The sequence below is a fragment of the Dendrobium catenatum genome, unplaced genomic scaffold (assembly GCF_001605985.2).
Source record: "Dendrobium catenatum unplaced genomic scaffold, ASM160598v2 fragScaff_scaffold_402, whole genome shotgun sequence".
In the NCBI taxonomy this organism is placed as follows: domain Eukaryota; kingdom Viridiplantae; phylum Streptophyta; class Magnoliopsida; order Asparagales; family Orchidaceae; genus Dendrobium; species Dendrobium catenatum.
The window spans coordinates 466,877-493,767 of NW_021318864.1; the positions used below are offsets into that span (position 1 = coordinate 466,877).

General features: G+C 35.5%; 1 protein-coding gene across 2 annotated transcripts in view; it reads right to left on the reverse strand.

Annotated features, from left to right (window-relative positions):
* Positions 1 to 1,094: 1,094 nt before the first annotated feature.
* LOC110098956 (B3 domain-containing protein Os07g0563300) overlaps positions 1,095 to 26,891 on the reverse strand; it is a 52,861-nt gene continuing 27,064 nt past the window's right edge. Inside the window, exons 7-13 of one of the 2 annotated variants that reach the window (XM_020825921.2) lie at positions 23,077 to 23,251; positions 20,261 to 20,340; positions 18,522 to 18,920; positions 13,005 to 13,054; positions 5,753 to 5,869; positions 3,270 to 3,334; positions 1,095 to 2,249 (exon numbers count right to left, since the gene is read on the reverse strand). In XM_020825921.2, the coding sequence (XP_020681580.1) occupies positions 1,660 to 2,249; positions 3,270 to 3,334; positions 5,753 to 5,869; positions 13,005 to 13,054; positions 18,522 to 18,920; positions 20,261 to 20,340; positions 23,077 to 23,251 (1,476 nt within the window). In that variant the 3' untranslated portion in view covers positions 1,095 to 1,659. Of the gene's footprint in view, positions 2,250 to 3,269; positions 3,335 to 5,752; positions 5,870 to 13,004; positions 13,058 to 18,521; positions 18,921 to 20,260; positions 20,341 to 23,076; positions 23,252 to 26,891 lie in introns of both variants that reach the window. The other variant, XM_020825920.2, reaches the window with a different exon arrangement.

The window sequence follows — 26,891 nt, forward strand, 5'->3', positions numbered from 1 at the left end:
CATTTTTGAGAATCTATCCACCACCATCATAATGGAATCGTTCCCGCGGCGGGTGCGAGGCAGCCCAAGGATGAAGTCTAGACTTAAATCTTCTCAAATACTCTCCGGCACGGGTAACGGCAAGTAAAGGCCCTGATTTTGTCCGCCCCCCTTATAGCTTTGGCAAATTGGGTAGCGCTGCACAAATCTCATCACATCTCGCCGGAGGTGTGGCCAAAAAAATCGTGACTGGAGTTGCGCCAGGGTGTTGCTACGGCCCACGTGAGCGGCCAACCCACCACAGTGAAGCTCCTTAATCAACTGCGATCTCCAAGAAGAGTCAGGAATACATAACTGATTGTTTTTGAACAACTTTGGGAGAAGCAGGGCAGTTAAGAATAACAAAAACAAGAAGAAACACAGAAGGAGGAGGAAGTAGAGCCAAGCTCAAAATGTGTAATATTTCAGTCTGAGGGTTTCTCCCCATCTCCAACAAGTATAAGCTACTATCGTGAGTTCTCTCTCACGCTGAAAATGGCTAAGCAAAGCTAAAAGCTGTTTTGTACTCTTTTACCTAAAGAAGCAAACTAGGATAGTGGGAAGACAACTACTCACAGTAACATATAAGAAAAAAGACTAATAATAAGCATACTAATAAAATACGTATACTACTTAGCTGCAATGTTATGCACCGCATCAACTTGGTTACTAAAATATATAATTGATACTAATTTCAATTAAGGGGTGTATTAATTATATGAAAATTAATGTTAAACCTATTTAATAGCTAAAATGTATCATAATACAAGGAAAGGCTAACTAAAGAGTCAGTGGTCAAGAAAGCATTGAATACTATATTGTACATCCCTTTTATGTAAGATCAAGATAACTGGTAAATTTGAAATAGTGACTATGAACATTTAAATTATTATTAATAACAATTTCAATAAGAATTGCATCATTATTGTCACAATCTATTATTTTTGCATGACCAAAAGTTGGTCTTCAATTCCAAAATGGAATATTCTAGAAAAATTTACATTCAGCATTACATTCTATGAGCAAAAGAAAAAGCCAGTCCAAAATCACATCAAATAAATTGCAGCTTTCACCCATTCCCTTAAGAAAATGACCTTGATATGAAATGAAAGTTGATTCATAAATAAATATAGTAAGCTAGTTATAAAAAAAAAAAAAAAAAACACGTACAAATAGTACGATTTAGTCTCCAAAAGTACTACAGAATGTGTGCATATGCTAAAACCTTAAACCCTATGGCCTAACTGCTAAATTTACAATGCAATTCCCGTTTGTATTGGAAAAATCATGGCAGGAAGTTTTTATCTGCCTACAATTTCACCAATATACGCATAAAAATGGCCAACTTTGTCAGCTCACCTTTGCATTGAGCGTTGGTACAGAACTTCTGCTGTCATCACCCAGAACCCCACTGCTCCTTTCTCTTTGGCACAAAAAAAAAGGTGGTTTATTCTCTATCCAACAGAAACGTATAGGCTGATGAAAAGAACCAGCAGTTTGCAGTTTGACACTGAAGCTGTTATCTCGCCAGAAAAATTTGGGCTCCAGAATCCTGCCCATTGGCGATGCCCAGCTGCTTCACCTCCATAATTTTTTCATAAAAATACAAGTGCTTGTTCGAGATAGGATTCTGGACAGATCCTAATCAAGATCATTTTGGAAAGCTCTACTCATGCTTCCAGGAACTGCAGCAGGCGATGGTTCTTCCTCCCGCTCTGGTTGAATGTTCAGATCAATCTGTGTCTTTATAGGAGATGGTGTAGCCCTCTTCCGCTCCAATTCATCATCAACTAATCCATTGGCATGTGTCATTGGAGGGGAAACACCTGAATTATGAATAACGGGAGCTGATGGGGATGGTGGTGTTCCTGGTGACACCTGTGTTGGATGAGTAGAGTTTTGTTGCTTTTTGGGGGTTGCAGTATTCTCAGCTTCCTTCTCAGACTGACGCTTCTCTCGGCGGAGCATTAGAGTCTGGAAGCGACGCTTAACAGTGAGGCAGACATTGCATGTGCATGTTTGCTTGTGCTTTGGTCCTTTGCCACTGGGAGGTTGGATGCAAACAATGCAGGTGCAACCAGGACGGTGACGTGGGTGCTTGGTAGTTGGCTGGGAAGATGCTGGGAGGGATTCACTTTCCCCTAGGATGGCAAGGTTTGCAAGAGTGTCAAGCCCATCAGATACTTCAAAATTCTCATTCTCAAACTTCAGCTTAGATTTCTTTGAGGAACCTGGGCATAGTAACAAAGCAATGTTAAGGATTTTAAAACCAATCTAACTTGAGGAACGAAAAGAAACTTGATGGATTAGGGCAAATAAAACCAAACTACCCAATTATCATATGTGAGTGCCCTTTTATCAAGAAGAGCTGGCACTTATATATTTAGGGATGTAAACAGTAGACATTGAGCCAGGGCGTAGTTCAAGCTTGAATTCATTCATGGAAGCTAAGCTTAAACTGCTGCACGAATTCATGTAAGGAAAAACAAACTGATTCAATAATGAAACAGTAGACTAGTAGAGTTTAAGCCTGTAGAATGACTCGATGAGGTGGTGGAAGAGGGTTTCTCACAACTTCAATGGAAAAAAAAGAGCTGAAGGGTGAGAAAGTTTGCCTGATAATGAGGAGAGTTCACTAGAGGAAAAGAGATTGATGAGGAGAGATCAACAAACAAATAACATTACTGTTAACGAGAATGAATCAGCAGACAAAAGCATGGCTGAATTTCCCTTCATCATTTTCAGAGAGCTTCATGTATGGTGAAGGAGAAGGGTGATTGGTAGGCTAGGCATGGTAAAATTGATTGCCATCTCCAGCACTAGCCAAAGAGAATGAAGGAATTTGGTAAAATTGATTGTCATCTCCAGCACTTCATCTGATGTAAATTTACTCTCATACACCCATTAATAAAGTTAACCAACTCCATTTGGCAAGCTCTGATGTCAAGCAAGGTTGAGCTATACTTAAGACCCATTGATAAATCAGCCATTTCCTGTGTTTGAGGATGGAAACAAGACTACAAGAGCTTAAAAAAAGCTTCATGAGCTGTTTATTAACTCGAGATTGAGCTAGCTCATTTCAGTTACCTCCCAACTACTATTACTTCATTCACATAATACATATTTTCCCAATTTTAAAAAATATTCATGTCTTGAATTATCTCCAAGATTACTTTCTCAAGCTGTCTTTTATCATATGAGTAGATAAACCAGTAACTCCACAAGGTGAAACTTCTCGTGCAGAAACGTACCACTTTTCATTGGAAGTAAATGTCTTATCTCTGTGGAAATTTCCTGAGGAGCTGAGCAAGAACATCTGTAAATGAGAAGGAATAACACTTAATTAGCTAATTTTAGTACAGTAGTACGTACATTTGATGCTTAAAGTTTAATTCATTCATGAAAAAAAAAATTCTTCTTTAAATAGCTCGAACAATTTCATGGCCCTTGTTGGCTATTGAACTCCTTTTAATGTCATTTTTCAAACGGAAAAAAAAAATCATATATAATTCAATAAATTGGGCATCATTATTTACATAACCAGCCCCAACAAAATTCTACTACAGCCATTTCCTACTTGATCCGAGGATTTCAACAGACATGAACATAAGCTAAATGTTAAACATAAGAAGACAAAATATGCTAATGGGGTCCTGAGTAAAGTTCTTATCATTATCAGGTATACTTATAACTTTAAGTAAACAGTAGAAACATTCCCTTAAGATATAATGTGACATTTTAATATAGGAGGCAAACATACAGGACTCGGAAAAAAAAATCCCTTCGCATATGCAGCCAAATTCCCTCAGATATGAATGTAGAAGGCAAAAGTACAGGACATAAAAGAAAAAAAAAAGATAAAATGATTATTTGAAAGGTCAAAATTGTTCATAGAAATTAGATAAATAGCATTTGTTCGGAAGACATCAGAAATGACACACTTAAGATAGATTTTTGCTGCTAAATTAATCATATTATAATAGATGTTTTAAGCTTAAATTAATCCCAAATTAGTGGTTAAACCCAGAAAACTTCGTAGAAAAAACAGCTGGATTTGAATTAAACATGTATGGAAATTATACAGGTGGAACGTATGCACATTTTTTTTGGATCTTACAAGCATTTTTGTAATCATACAGATGATTGCTCTCAGTTTGACAATCCTGAACTAATTCTATGTACATTTTTCTCGACTAATTTTTTTCTCGATCACAAGTTAAAATCAGTTTTTGCATGTTTGCCAGCTACTTGCTTGGAAAAGACGAGGGAATTCACAACTACGTGGCATCCTTGCATTTGTGCTCTTAGGAGGTCCCCGGTGGTGGCTGGGGAGATGGCCACATGAATCGAGGAAAGGGGGGTGTTAGACCGGTCCAATGGATCAGTCCAGCCGGTCCACGCGGGACCGGCCCAGGCGCAATGAGGCGGAAGCCACCGCCTCGCGTTTCAGCCGCACGCCCGCCTGGTTCAAACATAGCCATTTAGGAAGGATTTTTGAGGGATTTGGGAGTGAAATTTGAATGTGGGGATTGTTTAGGGATTTTCTTTTGATTTATATGCATTAAATACTTTGTTTTCCTAGGGTTAGGGCATCTTGAATTTGGTTGAAATTTGAGATCTCTTACATTTATGTTTTCTTTGGGCTCTAGCGGTGTCTAGAGATTTGGAAGAGATCGATCCTCAATTCGACCTCTCGAATTGAGGATCAATTGTATCTTGCTATTTTCCGTTTTCCTTTAATCAAATAATACAAATTACTGTGGGCTCCGAAAATTCGGCCCCGGCCTCCCTGCCGCGCGATTTCTTTATTTTTATTCGGCGGGGGAGTTTTAACGGATAAGTTCCGGGGTAAATTTTGGAAGGCAAATGGGTTTGTAGATAAGACACTTTAAGATAGATTTTTGCTGCTAAATTAATCATATTATAATAGATGTTTTAAGCTTAAATTAATCCCAAATTAGTGGTTAAACCCAGAAAACTTCGTAGAAAAAACAGCTGGATTTGAATTAAACATGTATGGAAATTATACAGGTGGAACGTATGCACATTTTTTTTGGATCTTACAAGCATTTTTGTAATCATACAGATGATTGCTCTCAGTTTGACAATCCTGAACTAATTCTATGTACATTTTTCTCGACTAATTTTTTTCTCGATCACAAGTTAAAATCAGTTTTTGCATGTTTGCCAGCTACTTGCTTGGAAAAGACGAGGGAATTCACAACTACGTGGCATCCTTGCATTTGTGCTCTTAGGAGGTCCCCGGTGGTGGCTGGGGAGATGGCCACATGAATCGAGGAAAGAGGGGTGTTAGACCGGTCCAATGGATCAGTCCAGCCGGTCCACGCGGGACCAGCCCAGGCGCAATGAGGCGGAAGCCACCGCCTCGCGTTTCAGCCGCACGCCCGCCTGGTTCAAACATAGCCATTTAGGAAGGATTTTTGAGGGATTTGGGAGTGAAATTTGAATGTGGGGATTGTTTAGGCCCCCCCACCTCACTATACTAACCGTCCTTATTGGTGCTTAGTGGGTCGGGGGCATGAAACATATCACCTAGAAATTCTGATTGAACTTTCAGGAAAAAATACAATTAAAGAGTGAGCCTGATAAAAGATGCAGTTCAAAACTCAGGTTTCAACATATGCATACATGCAATTCCATCATAAGGGTATCAAAGTTGAGAGAACATCTTAAGCAACAGTACATTAAAAATATCAGGAGATTGGAAAATCACCTTTCAGGGTCCCACTTGTTATCAGAACATGTCCATCTATGATGCAGAAGAGCATCCAATGGAAGTCTGCGCCACTTAAAACAATTTTCACATTGCACCCAGCGATTATTAATATCCCTGATATTGCAGAAAACAGAATCGGAAGCATAAACACTGTCAAACTCTTTTAAGTTCAGAGCCTTTTGTAACAATGAGAAACAAAACTACAAAGTCTATAAAGAGACAAACATGCAAGTACTCTATAAAGGAACAAGTTATAGACTTTTCAAATTATCTAGGGACATCAAGAGTTGCATTGGAGTTTGATTAAAATCTAGGAATATCCTCTTAGAGAGCTAGCAGATCACATTGTATTTAGCCATGCATTTATATCCTCTCAACATCAGCCTAAGGCCCTTCCCCAAACATACAGGTTGGCATGCCCTCGTTTCACTCCCTCGCAATCAAAAGCACGCATAGAAGTAACGGATTAGTCTCAAACCCTCCACCAGACACCAGAGAAATAAAAAATAAACACTTGACGAAAATGTTGATTAATGGGGAGAAGGATTGGCATTCACACTTCAGCTGAAACTTATGGAATAAGATGTGCCTGTGCTGAAGAACATGTTTTGACAATTATCAATGCTAACAGAAGTGCCTTTTCACCTTCCAAATCTAGATACTTAAATAGCACATTTCTCAGCACATATCCATCTTGACAACACAGCAGTTTTTTGCATAAGCCCCCTCTAAGAATGTAACTACGTGCAACTTAAGTATAGATAACACAACAATGACAACAACAACAACAACATCAACATCAAACCTTATATCCTACTATGTGGGTTTGACTACATGAATCTTTTTTTCTTCATTATGTCCTATTAAGAGTCAAATTCTCATTTAAATCTAATAAATAAAGGTTATTTTTAATACTCTCTAACCAAATCTTTATAGGTCTACCTCTACCTTTCTTAACATAGGCTGGATTTAATTCATCTACTCTCCTAACAATGTCATTGGAAGGCAGATATTTTATCAGACCAAACCATCTAAGGCGACTCTCTCTAATCTTATCTGTCACTGGAACTACTCTAACATTTTCACGTATATAGTCATTTCACATTCGGTCACTAAGTATAAAACCATTCATCTGCTTGTGCATCCTCATCTCTACAACACTTAATTTTATACTTCTTTTTAACACTTAACATTCCGGGCCATAAAGCATTGCAGGTCTCACCGCTATCTTATAATTTTTTTTTAAGCATGAGGGATACTTTTTATCCTCCACTTCAACCATCCAACTTGAATTCTACTAATAATATTCCCATCTATTTCACTATCAATTTGAACAATAGACCCGAGATAACTAAAACATGTACTCTTCTTAATGACTTGATTACCCAATCTCAAAGTATTCAGTTTTATATCAACTCAAATGAAAATCTTTAGACTCTAAGGTTGACCTCCATAATTTAAGTTTTTCATCAACCCTCTCTCTAGTTTTATCAATAAGAAGAATAGCATGAGCAAAAAGCATACACCAAGGTACATCCTCTTGTAAATTTAGTAAGAATATCCATGAATAAAGCAAAAAGATAATAGATTTTGCTGAAATGCCTTGCACGTACACTTCTGCCTCTGCCCAAGCAGATTCTTATGGATTCTGCCCCCCAAAACGCTTTCCTACTCATATTCAACATACTACCAAATATGGCCAGCTAGTCTAGCTCCCTACATGTCTCTCTTTATTAGAGATCATTGATATATAGGATGACAAATGTCATTACACTAATCCGTAGAATGTTGTATTATAATTAAATTTATATTTATTTTTTAAGCTATTAATTTTGTATATTTCTTCTTATTAAAAGTTCTCCTAAGGTTGTATAAATCAAACATAAAAGCTAGAATGAAAACTCAACAAATTCTCTTCAATTTTTGTCATGGTATCATAGCCTAAGAAGTTTTTTAGCATTTTTATAAGCTGCAACCTTCATCACCACATTGCCTAGATCTTGCAAGCCTCCATTGTTGCAAGTCTCTTCATTCCTTTTATCTAAATTTCTCATTTGTAGTTCATTGGAGCAGCCTTATTTCTCTTTACCATATTTTCCTTTCCATAAATAATAACAATAATCATGTTCCTTTAGTCCTAGATTCATTTGGAATTAAGACAGAACCCCCTAGGGCCAAACCACAGTAGGCTTGCGCCTGCTATGAACAAGAGGCCAGCCCAAGTGCTGGGTTGGCTGGACTGGTCTATCAATACTCTGTTCCCAAAGAATCACCTTATACTAAAGGTGAAAAGATGGAAACTGATGTTGCATGTTCTCGTACGGCTCCCATGTAGCGTCATAATCAGGAAGGTCCATCCATTTAATCAACACTTCTTTGATCCCTCCTCCCTAGTGTACCCACTATAGCTCTAGTGGTTCTAAAACCACTTCCAAAGGGCTCTATGCCCTATCGATTATACCAATTGATTCATTACTCAAGAATTTAGAGTCATTGGGGAACATACGAGCTATGATCAAGACTGTAATTTAGTGGTACCATTTGAAGGCAAAATCATCCAGTTAGACCAGTCATAACCGTTTAACTGTGGTGTCATTTGGTTGCAAATTACCAGTTAGAGGATATATGCCACGTCCTTACTCGCAAGAGATGGTTTGAGAATGAATCTTAGTGATATTCTCGACTGGACATTCACTCTTTGTGAGCTGAAGTAATTTTCAAATTTTTTCACCTCGACAAACTATTGCGGAGGATGGATGGATTTAAGTATTTAGGTGTTTAATTTTGTATTTAAATATTTAAATCTTGATAAATATCATATTTATAATTTGAGTCTCTAAGTGATTAATTTTGATATTTGGGGGCATTTAAAAGGTAGAGACCCCTCTGGTTGATATTCACATTCAATACAGTCATCATCGGGATTTATAGGTATTTTGAAATGTAGACTTCCCTTCAATTGAGATTTTTTATCAACACAGTCATCATTGAGAATTATGGATAATTTTACTTCACTATCTAAACCTTGTCGACTTTGTTTGCTTGCCAATAGAGAATTAAATTCAACTTCTAACTTTCAAGGTTGTCGTATAAGTAGCAGGATCGAGAGTCCATATTTTAATATGTAAATTTTCTTTATAAAAGTTCTTGAAGGCCTAATGTGAATGTATAAAATCAAATAATCTGGTTAATTCAATGAGCGTCAGTCGGAGAATTTGTGTTGTCGTAGGAGCGTCGGGTTTTAGGTTAATTTTCTCCCACAAATCTTCATATTTTACACCTTACCAAGCTTTTCACATGTGTATCTTTTGTCTTTGTGTCTTGGATTTAAGCTCAGCATACCCCACAGGAGAATCGATTCTTATTTTATAAATAGGGATCCCATTTGACTTACTTCATTTTCACGCATTTTAGCTTGCAAAGATAGGTTTCTACTAAGAAATTTGAATGTGCATGAGTAAGGTGCTAAAGAGGAAAATTTTAGTTCACATTCATGTTTGTCGGTGAGAAGTCAGTCTTCTAACAAGTTTACTATATGTTTGGTTTTAATTCATTTTTTTATTTCATAATTTACAACATAGGATTTTATGCATTTTCATTTTGTTTGTCAATTTATTTTACATTTCAATTCCTCTAAATTTAGTCTAAACCCATTATTTTGGTGTAAATTTCAACAACACCCTGACATCGTCCTCTTGTATGGGGCTACATCGGATGTGCAAGACCTTCCTGTCTATCAAGAAAGGAAATTATAGTCGGTGTGGGATGGCACCGTAGCCGAAATCACCAATCCCCTCCTGCCAAAAAAGATAGTCACGGGTCTTCATATATCTATTTATAAAGTAGCAGTCTTTCCTTGCGTGCCAAGAAAGAAAGTCACAAATATTTAGGATTTTCATGCAAAGCAGATTTCCTTGACTGCCAAGAAAGGTGGTCACAGGTACTCATTTTTATGCATAATAGATTTCTCCGTCTGCAAAGAAAGGTAGTCATGGGTACTTAATTTCATGCATAATAAATTTCTCCACCTGCAAAGAAAGTCAACCATAAGTACTTATTTTCACGCATAGCAAATTTTCCAGCATGCCAATAAAGGCAGATACGGGCACTTAATTTTTTCATGCATGATAATATTTCCCCGCATGCCAAGAAAGGCAGTCATAGGTACTTAGTTTCAGATAAATAATATTTCTTTGTCTAATAAGAAAGACAGTCACATGTACTAATTTCACACATATAGCAATATTTTCTCATCTGCTAAGAAAGACAATCACGAGTATATTTAGTTTCACACGTTGGAATTCATAAAATAACTAGTGTCAGCTGTCAAGTTAGGGTTATACCTCAAATGTGCGATGATAGAGGTGACAATGATGAGACGATAGCGATGACAATAAGACGACGACAACGACACCTGCGATGCATGAATATTTTTTCATATTCTTATCATTTATTTCATTATATATATATAGTGAAATAGGGGTGGCTAGAGAGAGAAAAAGAGGGAAAATCCTCTCTTTCTAGAGAGAGAAAGAGAGGGAAAGAGGGATTTTTTTAGGTTGGGAGAGAGTAGAGTTTTGGTGGAAAAGTTCTTGGAGAGAGGATGGGAGGGTTAAACCTCTCTTTCTAGAGAGAACAAGAGAGATTTTCCTCTATTTCTAAAGAGAGGGGATGTGAGGAAAAGTGGTAGAGAGGCATTATGGAGGGAGAGAGGAAGGCTAGCGAGAGAAAATGAGCTTTCTCTCTTATCTTAGAGTGAGAAATGTGAAATATGATGGGACTTTTGATGGAGAAGGTGTGGGAGATGTTAAGGAAAGTTTCTTGTGAATGTGATATAGGGATTTGTGGGAACGAGAGAGAAATTAAAAAAAAAAATTAGAGTTAGGCTTAAGTTTAGGAAAGAAGATGAAGGTGGAGAGGAAGGAAGAAGGTGAGGAAGGAGAAGAAATAAAAGGGAGGAAGAAAAAAATGAAGAAGATGGAAAGAGGAGAAAGAAGAGGAAGAAAGAAGAAGAAATAATAAGGAAATGAGGATGGAGAAAAAGAGAGGGGGGCGGCGGCTACCTTGGCCGCCGGCTGGAGTCGTAGAGCGTGAGTTGTGAGTGGCATGAGGGTACGAGTGAGGATATGAGAGGTGAGGTATTTATGTTATTAATATTATTATTATTTAGAGCTTAGGATTTTTTTATTATTATTATCTTTTATTTTTTAAAAATATAAAATTTACATTAACTTAAATTAATGACGAAATTTTATTATGCCTCGACTCGGTTATCAAGTCATCTTCATTCGTGCATGTCAATTTCAACTCGATTTGTGCTCGCAAAATTTTAATTTTCGCTGATCGACAATCCTGGCCAACATGCATGTCGATCAATGGTTATTTCAGCTGCCTTGAATGCCCTGACACTATCTGTTTCATGAACGAAGGTCATTTCGGCGATTTAAGTTTTTAGTCAACGCGCATTGGATGAGTTTCACACGACGTCACGCTCTTTTATTTTCAAAACTCATAGTGAACGGTCAACTTGACTTCGACACTAGCATTGAGGTCAACAATTAGGATGTTGAGAGTTGGGAGGGAATGTCGTGTTAGGAATCGAGGGGGTAGACGATAATGTTGTTGAGAGTTGGGCATCAATGTTGTGCAGTGGGCATTGTGCATCAATGTCAGGATAACATCAACCCTCAATATAAAGATGACATTAGTCATCGATGTTAAGATGATGTTGGACAAAGATGAGATGTCGGAATAGCACATGGGCATGATTGTGGGTATAGAAATTGTCGTCGTCGTTCGTCAATGTTAAGACATCATAATTTAATATTGAGATGTTTTAAAACATTGATGTTATGCCAAAGTCGGATATATGACATCGTGCGTTGTTATGAAATGCTAGTCATAGCCCACCAAAGAGAAATGAAATGGAAATGTTGGGGAATGAGATATTGAGTATAAGCAATTGATTTGAGGCTTTAGAGAGAAGATAAGGAATTTAGTTTGTTTTAATAAATGAAATGTAAAGTACAATAAATTATATTTAAAAATTCATAAAATATTCAAGGCACGCGAGCCCAATTTATTTTTAATATCTTTTTAATCGAACACATCTTTAGTGTGTCTATGGTGTGTCGAAGGCGTATCATATCCTATACATGTCAAATACTGCATACCTCTTCGATGAGAAGTGCCGGTGCATCATATGGTTAAAATGGCATTCCATATACCAACAGTGTAGCACCTTGCTAGCGTTATGAAGGTTTTAGCGCCCTTAATTGTTTATTTCTCCTAAAAATATTTTGCTTACTAAGACCAAAATTATGAAGAACCATCGGCTAAAGTTTTTAAGGTTGAACAAACAGAAATGCTTCAAAGTTTCATGAACAAAGAAATGTTGCATTCTTATGAATAAATAAATTAATTAATAAAAGAGGTGGCTAGTAACTCTCTTAATGATGCATTAATAAGCAAAATATAGTCAAATTATATTTTGAAATAAGGAAATTAGAAAATATTTATTTCATAGATTAAAAAAAAGAAGTTAAACTTTACTTGGCATCGTGTAACATCGGTTTACTAAGTTATGCGAGAATATAGCAGTGGATATGTTATAAGGGGGTGAAAAAGAATAGGATTGCTTGTACTAGTATTGACGAAAGATTATTATTCTAAGCATTTTAGCATCAGTAATTAAAAGATGAGATGATTTACACATACTCCCAGTTATACAGTACAGAACTAGTTGAATGTGAACCAGTTAAGATTAAACGAACAGAGGCCAATAGCTCTGCAGTTTTCTTGGTCCGATGGGACACCTAACTTCTTTTTATCAGAATTCTAAGCCTCCTACAGATTTCATTCTCAGAAGCGTCTTCTCTACAAATTCTGGGGTCTCACTATGCCTCTTTCTAACTTTAGAATATCTTGCAACAATGCAGAAGCATAGCCCGTTATTTGAATTCCATTAGCAAGACACACCCCTCGTGGACAACCATTGATGTGATCTGCAAGAATTCCTCTCAAATTGCATTTCCAGAAATAGTTCATATAACCTCTGTAATGCCTTATTAGACAGCTTGAAGATAAGCATGACAAACCTAATATTTATATACTAGAATGGCCTACAAATTCAAACAACCAGGTCTTAAGACTAATCTACATGAAATTCCAAAGAGAACAATACTAGGATAAAAGTAAAATTGCATTCAGTTCATTGAAGGCAAAACTTGATAATATCAAAGAAAATTACCCGTCTTGATTTTTTCCAAAATATGTTGGCATTCCAAGCACTGGCCCTTCCTGCTATTGATAAGAAACTTATTTTATCAAATGATGCCTGTGAAAAACTATAAGTTGCAAGGCATTAAAAGAGTATAAAGTGAAAATGCCAATAACTATCTAATAAGAACTAATAAAACCATGGGTTTGATGGCAGCCTTTTAAATAAGCTTGAAATGAATAACAAGGGAAAGAGAAAAAGATAAAGCAACAAAAACTACAACCAAATCAAGATAACACGTGAAATGAATGATATAGGTCAATATGATTTCCAAAAATGAAATAAATACAATCGTTTTGTTAATCTATCCTGAGGTCTCATTTCGCATCATGATTAGAAAGGTTGGGATTTATACAATGGAAGGCACGTTCTATTCTGCATGAATCTGCGAACTTTTGCAAGATGAACAAACAGAGAGGTTAAATAAGATTGCTAAGGACTAGAAAGAATAAGAGGCAGACTAAAGGAAACATAGTTAGAATTTGTGCATAAAGGCTAGAAAAAAAATGGTTAGCACTTGATGTAGGGCACAACAAGAATTAATGGAGAAAGAGGATTCATAAAGTCAAATAAACTGTGCAGGATAAGGTTAATGATGATGTTAAAAATGATGCTCGTGTTGTAGGGACCAGAGAGGTCCATCAAGTTCTGCATTTAATGGTCATTAAATTAATTTTCTTTTAGACTACATTTGAATGTATGTGGTCTTTCACTTCAATGAGCAGTCCTCCCTAATTCCCTAACAAATATGCTAAGGATAGGGAATTCCTAGTTTGCCACCATGCAACAGCTTACCCCCAAAGACTAAAAAGAGAGCCATGCTTAATATTTTGAAAAAGGAGGATTCCACATTGTAGTTCCATCATTCTCAGTTGCAAACTCCCCTCATTTTAGCATCCTCTTGTCATAAGCAAAGTGATATAGAGTGGAACTGAGAAATGATTTGTGATATATAATTTTAGATTTGATTTGTGAGAAGAGAAGAATTCGACATGGAAGGAGAATATGAGGTTGATAGATGAGGTTTCTGAAAGAGATTAATGAATGCCTTAGTGAAAAAGAGTCCTGAGATAGAAAGGAAGAAAGAAGAAAAAAACTCAAGTCATTGAGCCCTACTTATAAATACAGGCATTATTAAAAACGGTGAAACTATCTCCAAAAACTATGAACATATCTAAATAGTCCTAAATTATAAATGATATTTAACCGCATTACTAATTGACTTAAATTCAAAAAATGAATGCTCAAATGGCAAAGAAAATACAGAATAATAACAATGGACCGAGACATGCATTGCAATAATCTCTTTCAATTGCCAAGAACTCTACTCTAGTAATGTTACCAGTCGAAGGATTGGAAGTCAAGGATTGCAACATAAAGCTAGTGATAAGTCATCTTGTAAAACAGAGATAAATGGAAAATCAATCATGAAAAATTTATAAATAAAAAAAAACTATCTTAAGGTGGAAGAGACGAATAGGAAAAGCATCCCCACATCAATAAATATTAGTAGAATGCTCTGTCATACACCCTCAAGAACATTTTCACAATTATATAATCATATCTACTTGGTTGATGATTCTAGGCCATCTAAAAGGATACTCATGAGGATGTTAGCTACTTCAATGGGGGAGGTTTTGAAACTACTTTTAAGAAGGATGAAGTTAAACTCTCAACCACTATTCATTTTTCCTATTGGTCTAACGGTTTAATCCCCTTGCTATAACTTCTTCAAGATCACCCAACCCAAAAGTGCACCCATATAAGCACACTTAACTTCAGAATTTCTAATGACTAGAAATTCTAGTCATCATACAAAAATGGGTCTCAATGTTCAATGTTTAAGAATTGAGCTTCGTTTTACTTCAGGGTTTTCACAATCTCGCGCACTTAAGTAATTAAGTATCATCAGTATCCGTATACATCTAACCATGCACCAAGAAAATAGGATTTAAGAGGTGGCCTATATCGGATCAAAAGTCGGATCCAATCATTTGGTATTATGCCCTAATATGGGTTTAAAAGATGTCTCCTATGACATGGCAATACATGTCACTTAATTCTTATCCTCCGATTGGTATATTGCATAGACAACAATTGTGATAGCTTGAAATTTTAACAATCAAAATAATGCAATTTTGACCTGGTAATCTCAGTGTTGTCCCCTTGGTATAACTTCTCAAAAGGTTACCCATTTCAAGAGTACTCTCATACAAATACTCATAACTGTCAGAATTTCTAATGAAATTTCAGATGATACACCAAAAGGCACTTTGATAAGAGTTCAGCTTCATTTTACTTAAGAGGTTTTAATAGAAGCTTAAATGCCTACATACACATTCCTGAATTTATCTGACCTAACTTAAGTATAGGCTTATTGAAGCTCGAATTTTGATTATGTTAGGTAATTTTGGTTAGGTTGAAACATAAATGGATTGGGTTGGGCTAAATCAAACGAGCGACACAATTTTGAATTGTGGTCAGTTGCGATAGGTCAAATATTGGAGTGCAAATAGGTGAGACATGCTTGAGTAGCATGTAAGCAAAAGGATGAAGAACACTTGCAAGCATTTGTAGCAAAGAGGTGGATCAATATTTAAGACAAACACCAATGATCAATGATGAAGAACCAATTATGATGTGATACCTGAGTCATCATCTAGTTGGCGTATTCTACTTCCTAGACGCCATCGCCAAAATAGAAGTTAAGGCAAGGGTTTCTCAATCTCTTCTCTCTTCTACTCAAAGGTGATCATGAAAAGGGTGCAAGTTAGGTAACATAGGGTTACAATTGATAATGAGAGTAATCAAAGGTGGTTAAGGTTGTAAATGAACCGACTTGAGCCAAGTATTATATTTTTCAAGTTCATTCATTTATTTTTTTATTAAATTCAAGCAAAGCTTAAACATATCCGAATTATATAATCTTGTTCAAATTTGTTTATTAAATTTCATATCGACTTGGAGTCAAAATCAAGCTTTAATCAAGCCTAGATACATATACGTTGGATGTTTATAATTTAAACATATAGCTGAATTAGTGGACATAATTGGATGTATAGATTTTAATAAATATTATCATAATTCATTAGGTGTTATCTAACTTGTTTACTGAAGTTTAAATAATAATAAGATAGATTTTAAATCTATCTATCTAACCATTTATTTGATATTTTTATTATACATTTACATCTAATAATATATATATGATTTTTAATACTTAAATGTGTGCTTCAAAAAATTCGCACCCAGCTTTGTTGAGAGTGTTTCAATTTCGAGTCAAATTTTTAGAAGACATTGAATTGTAGATAAACTACCACCCAAAGCGTACTCTAATTTTGCAAGGACTTTATGATCTGATTCCATGTTTCATGTAGACACAAACCTTTATGGTTAACTACTCCTCATAGTGATGAAAGAGAGCTTTTGATTAATGCGAGTCGTTAGATATTAATAGCTAGCATATAGTAGCAACAATTTGGCTTAAGATTGAACAATTTATCACTATAAATATAAAGCAAAAGAGAAGAAGAGAGAGTTGGAGAGAGAAAGCTAGAGAGGGTGGCCCATTTTTTGACCTTTTTAGATGGAGAGAGAGAGAGAGAGTGTGCGTGTGTGACATAAAGAGATACAATTTGCATGATGTTGCATCTGTTGTTCATCAAATTCAAACTCAATTTGCATCATATCACATCTGTTGCTCGTCATTTTGGTTGAATCAAGTTGTGAACGTCCTTCCTTGGTAATTTTGACACTCCAGATGCATCGATGCAATATGTTTTACAAACAAACAACGGTTGAGTGACTTTGATACTGGACGAGGTGCTTCAAACTCAATTTGTGTGACATCACATTAGTTGGTCATTATTCTCGTCATTATCACTTAAATTTAGTGCGAGACATACACAAATTATAGGAATGTTGATACAATAAAATAGAAAAAGTCATCAAATAAAAAAATTTATTCATTATTAAATAAGTATTTTATCATTTTCTTAATGAGCTACTAGTTATACAATAAATGAGCATATTCATAAACATAAACAAATAGACAAATCGGTGCCTCTGTTTAAAATTGCGCAATAAGAGGCGCGCCTCTGCGCAATCGAGGCTTATTTACGCAATTTTAAACCTTGATCGGTGCTCATTCATTTATATGATTTATGATGAACTTTTAATATTTTGTTCAAGCTTGTTCAATTATGTAAATAAATAAATATAAATGAGCATTATATGAATGAGTATCGAAATGATCATCAAATACATATATTTACTTATAGCCATAAAAGCGATAGTAAAGAGAAAAGGCATTAAATTTCAAAACCTAGGTTAGGGCACTAGAGTGTAGTTTTGGAGAATTTTGTAGTGGAGACAGTTAGCAACGTGGGGAAGAGTATGATGTTTTCCAATGGTATTTAGTGCACGCTAGTCAAGAGGATGTGGTGTCCCCACTGGCTGTTGGCATTATTACCGTGGAAGCTAAAGAGAACCTGTGGTGAATTATTTTGTTTTGATGCCAAATTGATATAGAACTAGTCAACAAAGCAATTTATAAGAGGTATTGTGATATTGGATTCATGAGAAGAGAAGAAAGAGCTAGAGAGTTTGACAGAAGAAAGGGATGGGGGTTAGGGATTAATGAATCTCTCAAAAGTAAAGATACATGAGGTAGAGAGGAAGAAAGAAGAAACAAACCCTAGAAGGAAGAATCCCCATTGGAAAGGTGATAGTAAACCTTTCTGTGTTTTAGCTTTAACTCTCTTTCAACTACAAGACAATGAGCTATATTTATAAAAATAATCCTTACAGAAAATGATGAAGCTACCACCAAATAAATATGAAAATACCCAACTAGTATTAAATAACAAATAACAATTAAACCCAACAATAATTAACTTAAATACAAATAAGGATAATCAAATGATAATGAAAACAAAAACTCGTGACAACAGAGTATGGACTAACATAAACAAGCACCGCATCACAGTTATCAAGAGCTTTTACCATTCTCCCATGGACTACGGAGGGTACACTGTAGACATGATTTCTGAAAAGAGTTTAAGAAGGAATCATTTTTCATCATCCATGTTATCCTATTATCAGGCAAATTTAAATGCAATCACGTTATAGTAACAGTTACATAAGCAACAATACCGAGAGCCCATTGCCTACTCTTATCGTGAAAAAGCAACAGTTTCTATTGGTTTTATCCTATCAATTTTATGTTTTAAGATATCAATAATGGACAATAAAAAGTATAGATGGGTCCTCATTCCAGTAAAATACCAACCAAATGGAAGAAAAACCAGGAATGACATTTTTAAATGAGAAAAACCTGGAATTTGAATATGAAAAGGATGACACGGTTACTTAATCATGCTAAATTACAGGTCATTTAATCATAGTAAACTGTAGATGAAACATATACTTCTTAAAATAAGAATTGCTAAATGTTAGCTTGCATATCGAACAGCATGAGGATCATACCTCAAATTCCTCAAATTCATGGCCTTCAACACTAACACTAGTGACACTGGAAAAATCATCAGGAGCCGATCGGATCAGAACTTGAGCTTCTTCCCAAGTTAGATTCAACTCAATTGAGTCTTCATTTTCAATTCTCAGGCGTTTACTTTTTGAACCAAGAGCACTGTTTTTCTTTTTACAAGGAATGTGAGAAAGCTTTGGCGAAGAACCAACCTTTTGAATGAATCCAGCCTTTTCATTCTTAGACCAACTTTCCTTGTCCGCCATCTCTGTTTGGTTTCTTGATTCTATATTTCCTTTGTGAGGTCGAAGAGGGAGGTTCGTGATGAAATCCATAGCATTGCTTTTAACATCTGAAGATGCTGAAGAACCATTTCCAGCTTGAGCTGCTTGATTGTCCTGTAATTAATGTAGAAAAACATAAGGCCAATCTCCACTAGAAACTAGAAACTATCCTCTTCAATAATCAGTTGTACAAATAAGAATCTTAAAGCATAGCCCTCATAATAGAGAAATATGAAAAGCTAGTCAGGACAGTTTGGATAGAGAGAAATATGAAAAGCTAGTCAGGACAGTTTTGGATAGAGAGCACAGAAAGGATCTTCACATGATCTTTATTGACTTCGAAAAATATAACCGAGTGCCACAATAATTAATTTGATGCACAATAAGACAAATATGTGTATCATAGATATGCTAAAGTTATAAAAATACGTAAAATAGAGCAATGTTTAGTATTACAATTACTTGAGGAGTGCAAAAGAGTGATTACATTACAGGAATCATTGAGTGACATTTTTAATATAAATAAATTGAAATAGACTTAAATAGCTTGGATGAGTATAACGATGAATAGAAACACACCTATTAAGTGGAGTATATAGTGTCAGTGTAAACACGGTGAAGGGTCAAGGCATTAAGGAATGGAAGGTGCAGAACTAAAATAGCAAGGATGGAAATTGCTCAAAATGATTTGTGAAAAATAAGTTTAATACATCAAAAAACACTTGGTAGGAATAAATGAAAATGAGGATTCATAAATGTCGCTCCAAATAGTTGGACGATAAAGCAATGAAGTTTTATATAGGCTTCTATATGTCTTCATATTATCCTTAATTATTAGTAGAATGATGCACGGCTAGTGACAATTAAACCAATATTAATGTTGATATAACTAAGACACATGTAATCTAGGTATAGATGAAAAGAAACATTTGATCTTATATTTAAAGACCAAATAAGTAGACTTAAAAACAAAATTGGACATAGAGTAAATATTCACCTGGTACAGGAGAAAAAAATCAACTAATATCTGTATTTAGATATTTATGCATATACAAATACATGTCTAGGTGGCATGTGTCCATCTTCTAATTTTAATATTCATATCCTATGGTTTAAATAATTAAATTATGACGGGCTTGCATGTCATTGTATCGTGAAGCTCCAACATTCATGCCCCATAAAGCCAAATCATACTAAGATATGTCTATGCAATGGATGAGATATTTCTGAAGGTCTCCAAGCATTTTAACCTCAACTGCTCGCACAAGTGGCCATGCAGCACACAAGCTAACATAAAAATGGTCCTTACATTATTTTCAACTAAATATACAACATCTAGCCACAATAGAGAATGCATACATGTCTTGAATACAATAAAACTGTTTAAATTTTAAAATAAGTGAATGTTGTGCCGCAGTTCATCCCTGCAATCTTCAAACTAAATAACTACAAACCTGCTCAGTACAAGATGAAGTAGAAGCCTTCCTGAATCCCATGAGAAACTTTCCTTCTGGATCAATCCGGCTAAATGTTACTGCAGAAGCAACTCTATCATAAGTTCCAAATACTTTGCAGTATAGATGATCAATAAAAATTCCAATGTGAAGCTATGTTAACTTTAATCCAAGAAGAAAGATAAAATATGAATGCAGTATGAGATTCTCCAACATAGTATACATCTAGATGAGCACGAAGCAAACATGCGAGAATAGATGAATATCAGTTGCTGCAAGAAAAATAGAGCTCAAAGTACATAAAGGAATGGTTGAAGACATAAAAGCACATTCAATCATAGATGCAACTATAATTGGATGTAAATAAATAGAAGAAATAAAAGAAAAACATTTTCATCTTATAGTAGTCAACTTCATCAGCATCACTATCATCGATATGTTCTTGTAAAATTATAAAGTATAAATTAACCTTGACCATCTAAAAGTGGTGCCAAGATTCTTTGTAAAATTATAAAGCCACCTCAAGATGCGTAATAGCCCTTTAAGCAAACCCGAGGAATTAAATACCAATATTGAGACATCAACAAAGAAAGAATTGTCAAGTTTAAATCAGACCCATCATCAATGTAAAAGCCATCCAATGACCTGATTCCAATCTTAGGTAACACAAAAAGCCCAAGTCCTTTATCCATTTGTCCAGCATTGCAAGGGACAAAATGATACAACAACAACCTTAGAGATAAGGAAACTCACTTGTCAACCCTCTGATTGGTTGGAGAGCAAAATAACTTCCACCCAGAGGAGTTTGCATCCAACATGGATCTAAAAGATGAAGTATCTCCCACATGCTCCACCATCCAAATGCCCAACAAAATTACTCAACTACCGTCCACCCTTGCCTTCATAAATACCAATACCCTCCCTCCGAGGAAAGGTAAAGTAACTACAAACCCTTGAAACCATTATAATTTTTTCAAATTTTGATGAAATAATGTTATATTCTTTAAGAGTTGTTGGATGAAGTACACAAGCAACACTAGGACAAAAAAAGAAAATAATAAGCTAACCACCGTAACCTCACCAAAAGAATCTATTACTCTCGACTTTATTAAAGGAAGAAATGAAAAACTAGCCATCAAGCTAAATTTGAGGAGACAATTTGTATTCAACAAAGGATGCCTATTTATACTACTTGTACCATGAAGAGAATATTAAGAACTTTTGGAATGTAAAATGACAGAAGATTAAATGAGTAATCATAATATAAGAAATTACAGAATTACGTGAGTTGAAATATTTTGCTATCTCTTCTTCCATCAAATCATCATGGGTGGATGTCCAATCATAAACTTTATTTATCCTCCTTCCTTGCTCGTGCACTTTCTTTCTTCTCTTTTCATGGGTTGGTGGGCGTTTCTCAAATGAAACTCACATCATCTTGTAACCTCAAAATGTAGTAAAAAGTCATGAAAGACAGATGGTGTGTCTAACCACGTTATTAGGCATGAATTCGGCTTAAAATTATATGCAAAAAGTGGGCATAAGTGCGAGCAACAATTATCATTTCCCCCAATTATTTTCCTTAAAATTAATGCATAAAAAGTAAAAACAATATTATGACAATAAGTTTTTTTTTTAATTTATTCTTGCAAAGCTATGTTTTATTTTTCTCAAGTCGTAGATCTTATGATTAGTTTGTGAGCTATAGGTAGTGGTGTGCTACATGAAAAATCTCTTGAGAAAGATTCAAATGGGCGTTTCTTTCCTAAACTTTCAATCCCGCCTATTGACTTCAGCTTTAAGAGGAAACGTTCTATGGAGAAAACTCCCATTTTATTTGATTGTGCATGTGTGCTTGAAGCGAGTGATCCCTGTGAATTCCATAACATAAAAATCTTAGTCAATTTTGAACTATTACTGATATGAAACAATTTGGCACCGTTAGTAGGAAACCATTCCACCACATTCAAGTGGTGCATTACAAACTAAACATTATGCATCTATGTGCAAGGATTTTAAGATCCAAGAAGGTCAACCCTCTCCTCCTCAGTAGTTAGACCATCTGTATTTTAACGTCATCAACATTAAAGAGCTCTTGAACTCTCCATCAAGTACTAGAGGAAATCCAGTATGGCTTGCCTCTTATAATGGGCATCCAAGCAAATGTCTTTTGAAAATCACATATGCCAACTTTAAGTTGAGAATGATGGCGTGTGCTCTTGCAAATTCTATCTTTGACCTCCAATAGACATGGAAGATACGGATATATTGTATTTTCCTCTTCAAACTGCTCTAATGCCCACTCCTCAGCTAGCATCATTATCTACGCCTTCTTATACAACTTTGATCCTCACTCATTAGCTAACACCATTGCTCGCACCTCTTCATATATCTCCAGAGCAAGCTCCTTAACCAACATAACTGATTGCACCTCTTTTCAAAGCTTTGATGCTCACATCTCCACTAACATCACCCATCAAAGTTGATGGCTCTTTTTTATGCAACTTCAATACATGTTTCTCAGCAAGCATCATCACCTTCACTTTCACATAGTTTTCATGCCCTCTCCTCATCTGGCTTCAATGGCTCATAAACTCTTTTAAGATAAGTAGATATCGCTTGCTGCTAATTCCATATCAATATTTTGGTTCAGCTTCAGCTTTTATTTTCTTTTCTTTTCTTTTTTTTCTGTTTTGATGGTTGTAATGTATTATTGGGGCATGAAAAAGGGTCTATCTATTGCAAAAGTAAATATGAAAATAAGGTAAAAGACAAAATTAAGACAACAAAACTTCAGGTCAACGGAAACAACTTACCTGTATCACCTGCTTGCAATTGCATTGACTGAATGCAAGGTGTAACTCCCTCTAGAACATACATCCTACTGTTGTTATTAGGCCAGAAACGAAACTGAAATACCCACTCCTTGCCACTGGCATCTTGCATTTTTAATGGAAGGCCTTCTGGCTGAGAAATCGTTGGAAAGTATGCCTGATTATTTCATATACATGTTAGCTCCATGCCACATATCCATTATGCATGTGAATGTTTGAAGCAAGTAATCAGGTGGAAGATTAGACTGAATTCATGACAAAAGAATAAATAGGAAATCAAATGTATGTCATAACTGTCTTCCAAGCATCTGTGATTACATGAGAATCATTGGGATTTGTAAAAATCCCTACCAAGCCAAACATAAATTTGACATGAAGCACACATCTCATGCTGACTAAGAAGAATTGAACTTGAGTCCAATTAGTCTAAGTTTGACTGAACAAATCCTTAATCAAGCTTAGAGTGGCGTAGTAACCCTGTGATAAGATCTAGCATTCTAGCATGTTTGCACCAAATATATATAGATAGATAACTTTAAAAAAAATCCATAGATCGATGCTTTAGGGCCTGAACGACCCCAAACCATACTGACAAAGTGGAACCAGGCTAATATATAAAAAATTGAGCCTAGCCAGCCACTCCTTCCTAGCGTGAGGTCAGAAGAGCTTTCTTCCAGGGTGGCAGTTGCCTTACTGTTCAATGACTCCCAGAAATGTTAGACAAAAGAACTCATTATGGGCCCGTGTAGCCCATTTTTTTACCGTTTTAGCCCATTTGAACAATAGCTTTAAATTCTTATCTCAAATTCCATCTACTTAGCTTCCTCTTACATGAAGACAGCATAAGATATGTATTTGATTCAATCATATCGAGATTTAGAAAAAGACTAAGAACTAATTTAATAGAAGGATCAAGCGGTTTAGACAAAAAATGACCTGTAGTCCTGGGGGACTTCGTACGTTAAAGTCCAGGGATAGGCTCCAATTGAAATTTTGAACCAAATTTTGGGTTTTTACGATCCTTTAAGCAAATTGAAAATATTTATCACGATTGATAAATATTTTTTAACTCATTAATAGAGATGTTTAAATAAAGATGAGTTGTTATGATCATAAAATTTCCCTTCTTTTGATTAATCAAGAATTTTGAAGTGAAGAATTTATCCCAATGTGTCCCTGAAGAATCGAACTAGAGCCCAATCAAACTTGATTTGATTGAATCATGCCTAAAGCATGCTTAGAGTTGTGCAGTAACCTCCACAAAATATTTTGTCACACCAAGTTTGAAGATTCCTAGATTGATAGAGTTTAAGGTTGAATGTTCCCAAACCAGCTAGACCAAGCAGGAACAAACAAACTTGATTAAGTCGACACCTTCCTTAGGTGTACAAGTGAGGAAACTTCAATGTGGGCAAGGGTGGCCTTGCTGCTACCAACAGTTGGGGGGGTCTGGGTGGGGGGGACGAAACTGGCTCCTAGAAGCTCGTCGCCAGGAGAAAGTGGGAGGACTCCAATAGTGTCAGCTTGTACTCATAACTATGCAATTCATTCTTCAAGGTTCATACTTCTCTAATTCATTCTGCAAGGTTCATACTTCTCTAAGGCATTACGTATTTTCTATCATTTCACAAGCCATTCTTCTAAAATGCTATTCTCATGAAGAAGTGCTGATCCATGTAAAAACAATGAGACATTGTTTTATGATTCTATTATATCCATTCAAAAGATGATAGAATTTCTAGTAATTGATCCTAACAATTAGCCACAAAACTTCGATCAATCACCACCAATGCACAAACAAAAGGGGTTGTTGTTTAAGGACAACCATCATCTAATCAAATTTCAATCACGGGGTGCTTAAATCTACACAAATCGTTGTGAAAAAACATTAAATATCATGGATAAGGACTCAAATAACTCTTGAGAAATAGGTTTATAGGGTTAATTTTGGTTCATTTGCTAGGATTTTCTATTTTTCTTTATAATTTTGGACTTGGAGAAACTTCATCATCATCAATGACTTGTTGTACTCTCTTGATCGACGGTCATCCTGGCAATAACATCAGCAGACACATGATTAGTAAACATCTGTTGAAAATGATTATATAACATATTATGTTTCCAGGGACAATTTTTTTGGCTTCCTACACCTGTGAAAAAAAGTTTTGGCTGTCATAATAGACGATGGATGACTGGATGTGCCACTCTATACAGCCAACTTAAGACAATCTCATATTCATGACCACAATAGCATATCACAGCTTGTGTGGACGTCATTTGGAGACACCATCATTTGTGCTATCTAGGAATGTAGACAACCCTATCACCGCTCATTTCCCCTATTTTTGCAATCAAGGCATGCAGTAACCAACTTAAGTGCCCTTATTGACACTAGCTGCTCAAGTGACAGCTTATACTAAACTCCGTTCAGTTTCTTACTTTTAGACAAAATTTCAACAAATAGAGGATCTTTACAACTAGACCAAGTCCCATTAATATTCCACCTCAGAGGGGGTTTCACGCAAAAGTCTGCTCTCTTATACTACGCTCGGATTTTCTAAACTAGCTGTAAAACCGTTGCATTCTTATGGCATGTGAAAATCTCTTATGGGTTAAGGTTATACTTCATGTATCCTAATTCCTGAGATTTTCTTCCCTTGTCATACTTAATGTCTACTACTTCCCACAAAACAGTTCATGTATACATGCAAAGTTTTATAAGGATGCTTCAGAAAAATGCATAATTAAAGGGTATTAAATGTAATATCCAATTAATAAGCTTCACATAGCTGGAAGCTCACCATTCGTGCCTTCCCAGAGCCTGGAGTTTGCGAGTTTGTGTGGGAGAGAGCTCAGCTGCTGGGATTGGGGGAATCGGCTGTAGAAGAAAAATGTCCAGGAAGGGGAATTAGGGATAAAGCAGAAGAAGAAGAGGAGGAGGAGAAGAAAGGAGAGGAAAGGGAAGAAAAAAAATTGATTTATTGTAGATATCCTATTTTTGAAAATTTTCTAGTTTAAATAATATTCATTATCGATATAGGATTCAAGCGGTATATGAGAAGGATAAGTTTTGAGGTAAAACATTATTTTGGAATAAATAGATTTATATTTGTATTGTTAGGAAGAAATAATAGAAATTATAATAATTTTGAAATTTGGATTGACACGACCCGCCAACCCTACGAGGAAAATCAAGGTTCGAGCCGACCCTTTTAATAAATGGGTCGAGGATGGATTTGGGTTGACTTGCAAACCTATTTTTGACCTAAAAGTGACACATTTAATATTTTTTCTTAAATTCTTTTACTTACTACTATGATCTTCTTATTTTTTATCAATTAACCAAAACTCTATGATTGATAAGTTATAAAAAAATATAATATAAATGGGTTATCGGGTTGGATTTGGATTATTTGGGTTGCTAGCGAGTGGAGCTCAAGTTCACATTTTTGAAATGTTTATTGAACAAGTCATGTTTGGGATGATTGGATTCAGATCGTGTATATTATGAGTCGGACCCGAACCTGACCTAACAACATATTTTGAAACCTCTAGTTCTGAGGTGTTCGAGTCGAGATGTTATATGAACAAGTTCTTTAGTCTTTTGAATGTACATTTTAAAATTCTTCATATTGCTGAATGTAAATCCACAGTTTCATATGCATGTGTAAATGACCACATAAAAATTTTAATGATTCAAGCTAAAAATTAAGTATCTTGTGATTATATAATATTTTTCTAATTGATAATATTAAAAAAATTATTATTTACAATCTCCCTTGTTATATATATATGAA